Genomic DNA, 14,499 nt, shown 5'->3' on the forward strand with positions numbered 1-14,499 from the left:
AAGCAATACTCCAGCCTCTATTTCATTTCTAATTTTAGTCAACTAGAAAGCAATAACTTTGTATGCCACCTCCAAAATATGTAAAATAAACTGTTCTGAAAAATATTCCCAAAGCAAACAGTACACGTGCCACTCTGCAAAGCCTTCACACAGGAAAGAATTCAATAGATAACATTAAAGGTGCCCCAGTAGTTTATAATAATCAGATATTGTACTTAAAACTTTGAAATTATACGTGCTGTCAGATCATACCAATGCATACCTAGAGATTAGGCAAGCTGGAGACTATATTTAAAAGGAGCTCTAATTCTATAACATGGTTGCCCTTTACAGAATTTAAACAGAAAGGAAACAGGCCAGCATAAAAATTGTGGCACGATACCACCAGCCACTATTCCATATTACTTCTACTGGCTGTATCTGATAGGTTTTTTTGCACTACATGGTCCCTTTAACACACATGCACACCTTTCACCACTAATGCATAGCCTCTGTTCCCTGCATGAGACTCATTTGCTACGCAGACAAAAAAAAAGCTTATAAACACTGCCAGTGCCCACTAAGGATTCTTCATTTATTTGTTCACCTTGAATTACATTCAGATAATTTCAAACTTGCATTCCAGAAACATGACATCGCTTTCAACTTTAATTCTTCTTGAAGGACATTTCCTTGCTCCAAACCTCAAGAATGAAATGAAATAGTGGCTTCATGTTGCTCTTCCTTGCAAAATGCTACCATACAATGCATTTGCAACACTTGCAATTCATGAGAACTCCATGGCTGAAAATAACACACAACTTAACTGTATAAAAGAGCTTCCTAAATAAAAAGATAAAAAGTCAGTTACCAACTACTTACCTAAATTCTACTGTAGCTGTAAATGATTCCTGTTCAGTTATTGAAAAGACGCAGAGAAAACCCTCCCCACTGCGGAAGTAATTATCCCGAATGGCTGCATAATCCTCCTGTCCAGCAGTGTCCAAGATATCTATCTGTACCTCCTCGCCATCCAGAACAACTTTTTTCCTGTAACTGTCAGCTTTAGTAGGCTCATAGTCTTCCACAAACTGAAATGGAAATATTTAAAAAGCACAATTAAGCTGAAACTTGCAACTGAAAGATTTTTCCCTTTCCAGATTAAACATTATTTCCATTCTCTTACCTGAAGGAGTGAATTTTTGAAGTACAGTTTCATGAGTACCTCATATCAATGGCTATCAGTACATCGGGCCTACCGCTAGCATTTCAACGTATTTGTATCCTTAATGCCTACTGCAAGTCTTCCATATCAGGAGTCATATTTATGACCAGCCTTATATACTTAGCATATTGCTCATATAGATGACACTTTAGTTTTTCTTTGGGTGGACAGAGGTTGATGTCAGCAAGGACTGGGATAAGAGATAGACGATAAATGTAGGAAAGTTTCCAGCAATTGTAGAGGGCATTGGTGAGACTACATGTCAAATTTTGTATATGGTTCTGGACCTTTTTTTGGGGGGTGTGGAAGATGTGGTCACATTGGAAGCAGTTCAGAGGAGTTTCACTTGGTTGATTCCTCAGTCTACATGCATGGATTTTAGAAGAATGACAGGTAATCTTATTGAAATGTAAGATTCTATGAGCACTTGCCAATGTAGATTTTGAAAGGATGCTTCTTCTCATGGCAGTATCCAGGACTAGACAAAGCTGTTTAAAATTAAGTCATCATCCATTCAAGATAGAACTAAAGAGGAGGAGTTGTTCTCTTAAGAACATCTGTCTTTTGAATTCATTCCATAGATCAGTGGAAGTTGGATCTTTGAATATATTCAGGGCCAGTTAGACAGATTTGTGATTGAGAATAGAGTCAAACCAGAACAGGCAGGAAAATAGCACTGAGGACACAACTCAATGAACTAGAGCCTTAAGTGGTGGTTCAGGCTCAAAATGGGCTAAATGGATACTCCCGCTCCTATTCCTTATGATCTTTCATTGTGATGGGAAGTCCAAGTAGTAATTGAACAGAGATCCTGTGGGATTTGAAGGGGTTATGTTTAAAACATAATCCGCAAAGAATCAATATAGGTCAGTGTGTTTACAGATGATGAGCAATCAGAAGCCCAAGACATAGGATACAGACAGTATCCTAAGGTTCATTAAAAGGGGAATGGAATACCAGTGCAGCAAGGTTATGCTGAACTTAAAACGCTGATTATCCTAAGCTGGAGTACTTGCAGAGTTCTGGGTGCCAAACTTTAGAAAGGACATGAAGGCTTTGGACAGTGCATAGGACATTTATAAAAGCATTTCCAGGAATGAGAAGCTTCAAGTACGAGAACAAATTTGAGGAGTTGGGACTGCTTTCCTTCAAGAGAAAGTATGAGGGGAGATTTGACAGAAGTTTTCAAGTAAAGGGGAGTCTGGACAGAGTAGATAGAGAGAAACTTATCGCCCATAAAAAGGATTAGAAACCAGAGGACTCAATTTTAAAGTGATTTGAAAAGCTGTTCATGGTGGTGGTGGGGGCAGGGGGGTGGGGAGGGGAGCGGGGTGCGGTGGAGGAACAGCGAGAAAAAGGGAATAGTTCAAACTTGAAATGCACTGTCTACAAGTGTACTGGGGGCATGCTCAATTGATGCATTCAAAAAGAGAACATTGGATGGTTATTTCAATTAAACAAGTGTGCTGGGTCATGGGGAAAAATGCAAGAGTTTGGCATGAAGTAAAAATGTTCATACAGCCCATGCAGACAATGGACTGAATGGCTTCCTTCTACACTGAATTCTGTAAAAGGAGGAGTAAGGCAAAACTACTTTGCTGTGAAACGTAGTAAACAAATTTTCAGTACATGCTACAGCAGAAATGTTAATATACCAGCAGAACAACATTTGATACTGCAAATGGCCTTTCCTGATCTTCAGTATTTTGAGAATGTTTAAAAAAATCCAAGCCAAAAACACCAAATTGACAGCTAGAGAAACATTTGGGAAAACCTATGAATTTATACATATCATCATTAGCCAGTGATATCATTCATCAGAATTATAGGGGAGCACAAGTTTTTTCTAAAAACTCAATTGTCAGTATGTGCTCTCAACCTTCAAAAAGGATCCAATGTGAATGAAACTGAAGAGCCTCATTCCAAGTGCAAAATACTGGCTGCTCAATTTCACACAATGATCAGGCAGATCATAACTTAGGAAATTACATATAAAACGTGTTACACTAATACAGCAGAGGGTGCTCTTCTGAAGCTGAGAAAAAGCAGAAGAAAAGCAAAAGCTTTCTTTTCACAACATTACTTATGTTTATCTGCCATAATTCACGTGGGGGTGCCCAATACTGGCACTAAGTGAAATATTTCTTAAGTAAACATCAGTACCTTCCGTAAACAAAAAGTGAATAGACCCCTCAAAAACCACCAACCAGAATACATTTAATGTCAGAGTACATAGCTGTTTAAAGCAGTTAGAGTAAAACTTCCAATCAGCTACATAGAACATAGAACAGTACAGCGCAGTACAGGCCATTCGGCCCATGATGTTGTGCCGACCTATTATCCTACTAAGATCAAACTACCCTGCATACCCTACATTTTACAATCATCCACATGTCTATCCAAGAGTCGCTTGAATGTCCCTAATGCGTCTGACTTCACTACCACCGCCGGCAGCACATTCCACACGCCCACCACTCTGAAGAACCTACTTCTGATATCTCCCCTATACCTTCCTCCAATCACCTTAAAATTATGCCCCCTCGTGATAGTCACTTCCACCCTGGCAAGAAGTCTCTGGCTATCCACTCTATGCCTCTCATCCTTCTTTGCTCCAAATGAGAAAAGCCATAGCTCCCTCAACCTTTCCCCATAAGACCTGCCCTCCAGTACAGGCAGCATCCTGCTAAGTCTCCTCTGCACCCTCTCTAAACCTTCCACATCTTTCTTATAATGAGGTGACCAGAACTGAACACAGTATTCCAAGTGTGGTCTAACCAGAGTTAGATAGAGCTGCAGCATAACCTCACGGCTCAAACTCAATTCCCCTGGAATATCTTGTATTCAGATTAGAAAATGTAAAAGAAAACAGATGTTAACTACAAATAGGGATATTAAAATTGAAAAATCAATTCAAAACAGAAGTGACATTTCAGCACTTGAGTTAACAGTAGGGGAATAGCAGGTTGGTCTAAGGTCACAACGTAGAAGTCAGAAGTTAGTTATTTAAGAGCACATTGAGGTGACCTTGAAGGGAATGGAGATAGGAGTCATATAACACAGAAACAGATTCCTTGGTCCAACTCCTGCATGCCAACTAGACATCCCAATCTGATCTAGCCCTATTTGCCAGCATATGGTCCATACCCATCTAAACCCTTCCTACTCTCATACCCATCCAGATGTCTTTTAAGTATTGTAATTGTACCCACCTCCACCACTTCTGGCAGCTTGTTCCATACACACACTCTTTTCCTGTATGGAGAGGTTACCCCTGAAGTCCTTTTTAAATCTTTCCCCTCTCACCTTAAACCTGTGCCTGTTAGGTTTGGACTCCCCATTGTAGGGAAAGACCTTGGCTATTCACTCAGTTCATGCCCCTCGATTTTATAAACATCTGAGGTCTCCCCTCAGCCTCTTATGCTTGATAGAAAAAAAATGCCCCAGCCTATTCAGCCTCTAATCAAACCCTCCAGTCCTAGCAACATCCTTGTAAATCTTTTCTGCAGCTTCTCAAATTTAACATCATCCTTCCTCCAAAATGTTTTGAATAACAATAACTGGTTGTCATGAGAAAATACCAACCCAGCTGAACAGTACTTGAAATAGGTTAAAACTGATAGGACATTGTTACTCTAGGTTTGTGTTGGGATACAATTTACCAAAATAGTTTCGGCCTACAAAGCTTGATTTATTGTGATGGACTCCATTATATCTACAGTAATCAACTTATTTTAAATTACAAGCAGTATTTCACATACATGCCTGTACTTAGCTATGCCATCTTCAGATAAAGTATGCCTAAGGCAGGACATGAAGCCAAAATTAAGAGGATAGATTAGTCATTTCTATCATGACATTAGCTCCCTTTACAAAAAACGTAAAACCATCGTCAACAACAAAAACTGCTTACACATTGAAAATTGATTTTTCTGGCCTGCCTTTGAGTTTCCTAACTTAAACTGAAGGGGAACACTGCCCTTTTATAAAAGGATTTAATACGTAAATATTGGGCCTACGCAGTACTTGGCACTTCAATCTAAATTAACTCGTGCAATAATTTAGTAGAAACCAGAGTACAAGAGATTCTGCTTTTCATTATAAACTCAAAGAAAATAATCTCTTACCTCATCATACATGAACTGCAATGTTAGTGCTGACTTGCCTACACCTCCACTGCCAACCATTATCACTTTGTGTAGTGCCAATGAACTCTGATTCTTGTTCTTGTTAGCTGCCATTTTCAACCAGATTGTCAAAATGTATTAGTAGTACTTGATTGGTAAGTTCTGCTGAATAGAAAAGCATTTTGATTAGTTTGTACAAAACTGTGAAACTCTAGTTTTTTTTTATAGAAACTTAAAAAAAACAGTAAGGGGCAGCAACATGGTAGATCTGACAGCATTTGAAGTACTGAAGCAGTACAGATCAGATACTTATTCAGGGACTTTTTTTTTTAAAAAAATGCAATTAAACATTACACCGCTATAGAATAGCAACACAAGAAATCCGCTTGTTCCAGTCAACTTGGACTAATCATTCCAATGATGCAGATCAGGAAACTGAATGAATCAGTTTACCCTGCTAGTAATTTTATTACACAAAAATTTAGATGAATCAAGTTTTGGAAAGATATGAATTCTTCAAACACAAATTACAATGCAAGTTCAAATAGGGCTGCAAATTTAAGTTTCAGATATGTATCAAAGAACTGAACCAGAATTTCCTGCTTGATTCAGCTCGCAAATTACTCTAAGACTTAAGTTCTTCGGATTACACAAAACAATTTAAAGATTGTGCACACTCCAAGTCATTCTGGTCATTAAAATCGGACATTAAAAAAAACAGTTCCACTATGTAATATGATGTCAGTGCATTAATTTTACAATTGTTCACAATCTGTAGTACATGATAGATTTATACATCATAATGCAACTTATCCAGAATACTTAATTGAAATGCTGGTGTTAATCACAATAGAATTAATATTCTTACTGCAAAAAAAAAAGTGAATGGAAACTCAATATTAAGAGTTATCAAAATCCATAAAACTACTAGAGTAGTAAACGGGAGAAAAAAGACCGTGCTTAAATCAAGATAATTTCTGATAATTTCAAGGATAGAATGATTACAACCCACCTAGAACTTGATATTCAAGTGCAAAATAAACAGCATGTTAGATTGCTGTTCAAGCACTGGTTCCTTCTCTGGAATGTGAAGGATGAAGATGTTTTTCATGTGCAAGAAATACTAGATCAAAGAATAGCTGAGCACAGAAAGAGGTATTTCAACCCATCAAGTCTGCACTAGCTTGTTTGAAAGTCAAACTGGTTGGTCCCACTCATTATTCCCCCAAGTCTGTATCAAACCCGGTCTCCTCCAAAGATTATTTAATCCATATTTCCCATCTACTCCTGGTACTTTAGGCAGCTCGAGCCAAAAATCTTGTCTTGTCCTTCTCCAAGGATAAGAAACCCAATTTCTCAGTCTATTCCCACAACTGTAATCCTTCATTGGAAGGATTCTCTACAACCTCTTCAAAAAGGGTGCAGGTACCCATCCCACGGATCAGAATAGGACAAAAAACCCCAGATGGGGGTCAATCTAGTGCTTTATATATAGGCGCTTTAGCATATAACTGCAAGCTTTTCTAATAGGCTGGTTGCAAGGTAAAAGTTAATTGTCAGACTCTTATTGACAGACAGCTCCATTATTGGAAAGAAGAACTTGTACAAAGAAATATTGGTTGGACAAAACCATGGTGGGAGTGGGGGGGGTGGCGGGTGGTGGTGGTGAACAAGACAAAAAATACTAATTGAAATAACAGGAGGCAGATCCATGGCACATCAGGTGATGGAGGAGTCCAGCACAGAGAAAGACTTAGCTGAAGCATTTGAATACATCAGAAGTGCCAAGTGGATGATCCACTTGCACCTCCTCTCAAGTCCTCACATCACTAATGTCAGTCTTCAGCCAATATAATTCAATCCACATGACAAGGAAATAGCTGAATGCTCTGGATACAAGCGAGGCAATTGGTCACGTCCACATTCCAACCAACCACTGTATTGAAGACTGGACATCTTAGAAACAGCTGAACACAAGTAAATTCGCTCCAGTAGCTACAATAGAGATGTCTAGGTGGAATATTGTCAAGGTACACTCAGTCCACAAAAAGCAGTACAAGTTGAGCAGTCATTTTGTCTCGATCATGAGTGACAAACAGAATCAATACAAGAGTCACATGTCGAGGGTCTAACCAAAGTAATCCAAAATTATATAAACTAATTAAGGTAGAGAGATCATACCGAGTTATCAAGGTGACGGAGCTCATTAAAATAGAACTGTTAAGGAAGATGTAAGATTCAAAACAGTAAGATCGTGGTTGAGGCAATCTTCATGGGTACGGAACTTGGCTATCTGTTTCTGCACAGCGATTCTACGTTGTGTATCTTGAAGGCTGCCTTGGACAATGCTTACCCTATACCCCCAGTTGTCACTTTCAAATAACCGAGCCTTAAACAGACCACTGTTTTCCTGAAGACTGGGTGGTTTGCTGCGAATGTGGAACACCACCACACAACCTTGCCATGGCAACCTCTGCAAGACATGTCAGATTGACAACATGGATTACTACCACACGAAAACACCATCCACTACGTGCACGTCAAATACTCACGTGACTCTGTAAATGTTGTCTACCTCATACACTGCAGGCAAGGATGCCCCGAGGCACGGTATATCAATGAGACCATGCAGATGTTACAGCAACAGGTGAATGGACCCCACGCAACAAGTGCCAGTCAGGAATGTTCCCTCCCAGTCGGGAAACACTTGAGTGATCAAGGCCATTCAGCCTCCGATCTTCAGCTAAGTGCCTTCCAAGGTGGCCGCCCAGATACACAACAATACAAATCGCCAAGCAGTAACAGACAGCCAAGTTCCATACTCATGGAGCTGGCCTCGTGTCATGCCACGTGTAACCCCACCATACTGTTCTATACCTATAAAATCTTCCTTGCGGTCTTATTTTAACACTATCACCTTGATAAGTTATGCTATCTCAACCTTAGTTTGTAGACATTTGGATTACTTGTTCCTTTGGTTAGGCCCTCGGCATGCAACTCATAGCCATCATGTCATCCCAGCCATTTGGTTTGTCTCCAGCATCATCTTATTTTTAGTTTCTTGTAATTATCTCTACTTCAAGTAATTGGTTTATAGGTCATCACTTCACTTATTCAGCTGTTGACACTTTACTCAATCTCTTTTGATCACCTGAACAGACTTACTATTTCACACTGCACTCACACGATTTGATCTCTGCCCATTGATCTCTAAATGCCGTGCCTATATGCTTTTCTTCCCCCACTTCACCTGACGAAGGGGCAGCACTTCGAAAGCTTGTGATCTCAACTAAATTCATTAGACTTTAACCTGGTGTCGCGAGACATCTGACCTTGGCTCATCGGTGGAGAAACAATGAGAACAGTTGCAAGGTAATGAAGCCTGCAGTGGAAGACAAAGACGATGCCTTCAGGTCTTAGATAGTATGAACTGCCGATGCCGGAGTCAGAGATAACAGCGTAGAGCTGGAGGAACAGGAAAGCTGACATTTTGGGTCGGGATCCTTCCCTTCTTTTCTGAAGGAGCGTCCCAATCCAAAATGTCAGCTTTCTTCCTTCTCCGATGCAGCCTGGCCTGCTGTGTTCCTCCAGCTCCACACTGTTATGGCTTCAGGTCTTCCCACTCTAAGTGGGCTGCTCATCCAGAACACAGAAACATATTCCATGACCTTCAGAAGACAATTGAGGGAATTTATTGCAGTATTCAACCCTGAACATTTATATTCTTTACGATGTTTGTTTTTGTGTTGCTTTGGCTGTGAAAAGGTGTGTTGCCCACAAAAAGAAACTTTCTTAATTACCTTCAATTCAACATCCAGATAAGTATTAATAATTCTTTCCTCCTATAGAAGTTTGCTTAATATCAGAGTTTAATCAGTCCACTTTACACATCTAAGAGAGGGAACACCTAGAATGATTGACAAACTTTTCCATCACAATTACATGACTGCTATTTTACCAAAAGCTATAGGCAATTGAAAAATTCAGTAGATTCAAACGAACAACTGGAGCATTTAAAAAGTTTCAGAAGAGTCTTTATTGCTAGTAGTTCTGCTCTTACACCTTTGTTGCTGTTGATTGAAATCAACATGGTAAAATGGACCATCACTGCCAACCACATATTTAAATCTTAAAGGCAACCAGTGGTAGGAGTTTGCCAATGGCTTTATTTAGATTATATCATTTCAATGTAAAGTTTCCTTATTCAATAAAATGTAGCAAAAAAAGCAACGAAGCCAGCTCAAAAGGTTGTGGAATTTCAAGCATGTGCTGGCAAATACTTTTGAAGTGACATTGCTGTTTTTGGGTTAACATGTGGCAACTAGTTAGTGCACAGGAAGATCCCACACTGAAATATTGGTTAAATCAGTAGCCTTAAGTCACAAAAGTTCTCAATTAAATCAAACTCCACGCAAAACTGGCAAATAAATTTGTTGCCACACAAATGACTGCTAAAAAGCAATAGATCAGCTCTCAATCAATATCAAAATCACCTTGGATTGTTTATCCGTAGATCTCTGAAAGTGGAAGGGCATGTTAGAAGGGTGTTGAAAGAGGCATAAGGGACACACTTGCCTTGATGAAATCAAGGAATAGATTACAAAAGGGGAGTTGTATAGAATGTTGGTGAGGCCACCATTAGAATATCGTGCGCATTTCTGGTTGCCGCATTACAGAAAGACTGACTGCACTGGAGGCGGTGTACAGAAAATTCACCAGGATGCTGCCTGGGATGGAAAATTTAAGCTGAAGAAAGGTAGATAGGCTTGGGTTGTTTTTCTTGGAGCAGAGAAGACAGGGGGCAATCTGACTGAAGTGTATAAGATTTGAGGGGCACAGATAGAGTGGATAAGGAGCAGCTGTTCCCCTCTGCTGAAGGGTCAGTCACAAGGGGACACACATTCAAGGTGAGGGGCTGGATGTTTAAGGGGATGAGGGGTAAAACTTTTCTTCTAACCCAGAGTGTGACAGCACTCTGGAACGTGCCACCTGGGAGAGTGGTAGAGGTGAAATATCTCATTCTATAAAATAAATACCTCAATCACTTGACACATCTTAACATTCAAGGCTATGGTCCAAGTGCTCATAGTTGCCATAAATTGGACTGAGTTGAAGGTCAGGTGTTTGTGTGTCAGTGCAGAATCAATCAATGGGCTGAAAGGCATCTTCTGCACTGTACGATTCTATGACTTCATGGGAATTTTCTCCAACATGGTTCCTACCTGCTATCCATAGCTTGTCCCAGTACACGCAGGTAGGTGGGGATGTTTGTGGAAACAAAATCATGTTTTAATTTAAATTTAGATAACAGGCATTGTGTCAGTGTAAAAAATGCACACAGTTAAAAATGACTTAAAGATGAAATACTTGGGGTGGGGGGCAGTGCTACACAGAGTGTGTAGGAAAATTTGAGTCTTTACACAACCAAATATTTTAGTTCCACAATCTTATCACAAAAGAGCTACTGCTGACACTTAAATAGCTGCATACCAAATGCTTCAATAATCAGTGTACAAGTTGAAAGTTTGATGGCTAGTCTAAAGAGATTGGAATTTCCCCATGCCTATTGGAAATTCTCAAACTCTGACAATCTAATTACCTTCTATTTATAGACTCCCTTTCTTATTCTCAGATGTGTTGAAGTGCTTCCTGTCCAATTAATTACTTCTGAAGTATACTTCAAAGCAGTGCACTAACATACTGGCACTCCTTCAATTCTGAACCTCTGATTTTATATTGCTTCAACTCAGCCAACCCTGCTTTTTGCAGTCAAGGCCTTGAACTTCAGAATTCACAAGCTATATCAAACCTTTTTCCCCATCTTTCTTTCTTCCATTAGTACACTCAAACCTAACTCTCACTAAGGGTGATCACCCCATTATCTCCTTACATGGCTGAGTGTCAAAAGGGCACTATCAAACAAAATTTAAAAATGTTTTTATGCATAATACTTTTTAAAAAGGTGCTATACAAACACAAGCTGTCGCTGGGAGGGAATTCCATGATACTTAGTAATGAATGAAACATTTTAGCCTGATGTAGGACTTCGAAGTGGCAAGCAATTACAGAGATTACTGTCCATCATTCTCATGGAGAAGGTTGCTGGTTTTACTAAGGTGTACACAACCATGGCGACTTATTGCAATAAATAATGGTAATCCATCCTAAGGTTGGCATAGCCTTAAACTATTGTGCAACAATGGTGGAAAAGGCATACAACACATTAAGCAAATGTCTTAGGTGGTGTCAAGTGTTGGGTGGCTGTACTCAGCAAGATGAGCAGACATTCCACGTGTCTCGGCTTGTAGCCACTGCTGCCATGAGATCTGACATCATGGTTTGGTCACACTTGCATAATTAAACTGCTCCGTCACAGACCAAATAAAGTGGAAAAAAGTGCTTGATTCACAGGATCTTTCATGTTGCTTTGGGAAATGATGGATCGACCCTCCCAAATTACTGCATTGAGACATCAGGTCAGCGTACTCCATGCTGATCAAGTGAGGATGGAGCAAATTTTAGGGCCACTTACAGTTTCATAAGTTAGTTGAACAGGTTTACTCTTCTGGATTTGAATTTCTCAGTTTCATTTTCCTTGTGTTAAACAGTCCCAAGGAAGTTGCAGTAAGGTTTGACATATAGCGAATGCTAGAATTACTGAACAGGTCTGAGAAAATCTGTCCACAGAGGACTAAAGTTAACATTGAGTTGATGACCTATCATCAGAAATCGAATAATGTATTGGGGGAAACAGGTTTTAAGGCAGAAGTAGTTAAATGACAAGGCATGGTCGCGCACACAAAGTAATGATAATGAGACAAGTCAGAGGCAAAGACGGGTTTACGGAAGATGCAATTGACAATAGCAGAAAAAGCAAAAGCCATAGTCCGTACAAGATGGCAGCAGTGGTTGTGCTCACATATTGCTCGAGTTCAGCAAATCTGGAAACTTGAACACTGTCAGCTTTTGTTTTCTTATTCATTCACAGAATGTGGATTTTTTTGGTTGCTTGCCCCCCAGTTCCTCTTGACCATGTCATTCAGATCTGGAGTTACAGATGGGGACATAGAACAGAAGTGTACAGCACAGGAACAAGCCCTTCGATCCATGATCTTGTGCTGAACATGATGCCCAATTAAAACAATCTTCTGCCTGCCCTTGGTCCACATCCCTCCAGTCCTTGCATATTCATGCGCTTATCTCAAAGGCCCTTAAACAGTCCCCATCTCCACCACCACTCCTGGTAGTGCATTCCAGACTCCTACCACTGTGTAAAATTACTTTCCCTTCATCTCCCTTAAACTTTGCCCCCTCACTTTAAATGCATGCCCCCTAGTTTTAGGCATTCCAACTCTGGTAAAAAGATTCTGACTGCCAACCCTATCTGTGCATCTCAATTTTAGACTTCTATCAAGGCTCCCCTCAGCCTCTGCTCCAGAAAAAAAAGTTTGTCTAGCTTCTACTTGTTGCTCATACACCCTAATCCAGGCAACATTCTGGTAAACCTCTTCTGCACCCTCTCCAAAGTCTCCACATCTTTCCTGTAACATGGCAACCAGAATTGAATGCAATACTCTAAGGGTAGCCTAACCAAAGTCTGACAAAGCTGCAACATGACACCCTGACTCTTGTACTCAATTCCCTGACCAATAAAGGCCAGCATGCCATAAGCCTTTAACACCCCATTTACTTGCATGGCCACTTTCAGGGAACTATGGACTCGAACCACAAGATCCTTCTGTACATTAATGCTGTTCAGGGTCCTGCCATTAACTATACTTTTCCCTAACACTTGATCTCCAAAAGTGCAGCACCTCACACTTACCTGGATTAAACTCCATCTGCCATTTCTCCACCCATATCTGCAATTATGCTATATCCCACTGTATCCTTTGACAACCTTCTACACTATCCACAACTGCACTGATCTTTGTATCATCTGCAAACTTACCAACCCACCCATCTACATTTTCATCCAAGTCACCTATATATCACAAACAGCAGAGGTCCCAGTACAGATCCCTGAGGAACACAATTAGACCTCCAGCCAGAAAACCAACCTTCCGCTACTACCCTCTGCTTTATATAGGCAAGCCAATTCTGAATCCATGAGCCCCAGTTACTGTGTATCGAATGCATCTTAATCTTCTAGATGAGCCTACCATGTTGAACCTTGTCAAAAGGTCTTACTAAAATCCACATAGGCAACATCTACTGTTCTCCCCTCTATCACTTTTGGTCAGCTCCTCGAAAAATTCAATCCAGTTGGTAAGATATTACCTACCTGCACAAAACCATGCTGGCTGTCCCTAATTAGACCATGCTTTTCCAAATGCACATAAATCTTAACCGTAATTCCTTTCATTAGCTTCCCAACCACCAATGAGAGCCTTACTAGTCTACAGTTTCCTGGAGCATGCTTATTTTCTTTCTTGAAGAGAGGAACAACATTAGGTACTCAACCAGACCTCCAGGACCTCTCCAATGGCCAATGAGGATAAAAAGATATTGGTCAAGGCCCCAGCAATCTTCTCTCTTGCCTCTCAATAACCTGGGGTACAACCTACAAGGGAGCAAGCTATCCTAGATCTAGTCCTGTGTAATGAGACAGGAATAATTAATGATCTCACAGTTAGGGATCCTCTCGGAAGGAGCGATCACAGTACGGTCGAATTTAAAATACAGATGGAGCGCGAGAAGGTTAAATCCAGTACCTATGTCCCGTGCTTACACAAAGGAGACTATAAAGGAATGAGGGAGGAGTTAGCTAAGGTAAAATGGGAGCAAAAACTTTATGCTGGGTCAATTGAGGAACAGTGGAGGACTTTCAGAACAATTTTTCAGTGCTCAGCAGAAGTATATTCCAGTGATAAGGAAGAACTGTAGGAAAAGAGACAGCCAGCCATGGATGCCTAAGGAAATAAAGGAAAGGATCAAATTGAAAAAAAAACACATACAAAAAAGCAAAGAGTAGTGGGAAACTAGTAGACTGGGAAATCTTTAAAGGCCAACAGAAAGCCACAAAAAAGTTATAAAGAAAAGTAAGATAGATTATGAGTAAACTAGCTCAGAATATAAAAACAGGCAGCAAAAGTTTCTATAAATATGTAAATCATAAGAGTGGCAAAGGTAAACATTGGTCCTTTAGAGGATGAGAAGGCCAATTTAATA

At 40.1% G+C, this 14,499-nt stretch overlaps 1 protein-coding gene across 4 annotated transcripts in view; it reads right to left on the reverse strand.

The window, feature by feature from the left end:
- ralba (v-ral simian leukemia viral oncogene homolog Ba (ras related)) overlaps positions 1–14,499 on the reverse strand; it is a 62,774-nt gene that overhangs the window by 15,713 nt on the left and 32,562 nt on the right. For 2 of the 4 annotated variants that reach the window (XM_048598950.1, XM_048598952.1), the window contains exons 2-3: positions 5,329–5,493; positions 862–1,070 (exon numbers count right to left, since the gene is read on the reverse strand). In XM_048598950.1, coding sequence (XP_048454907.1) covers positions 862–1,070; positions 5,329–5,442 — 323 coding nt within the window. In that variant the 5' untranslated portion in view covers positions 5,443–5,493. The remainder of the gene's footprint in view (positions 1–861; positions 1,071–5,328; positions 5,494–14,499) is intronic. The other 2 variants (XM_020527502.2, XM_048598951.1) reach the window with 1 other exon arrangement.

The sequence above is a fragment of the Rhincodon typus genome, chromosome 7 (assembly GCF_021869965.1).
Source record: "Rhincodon typus isolate 14 chromosome 7, sRhiTyp1.1, whole genome shotgun sequence".
Lineage (NCBI taxonomy): Eukaryota > Metazoa > Chordata > Chondrichthyes > Orectolobiformes > Rhincodontidae > Rhincodon > Rhincodon typus.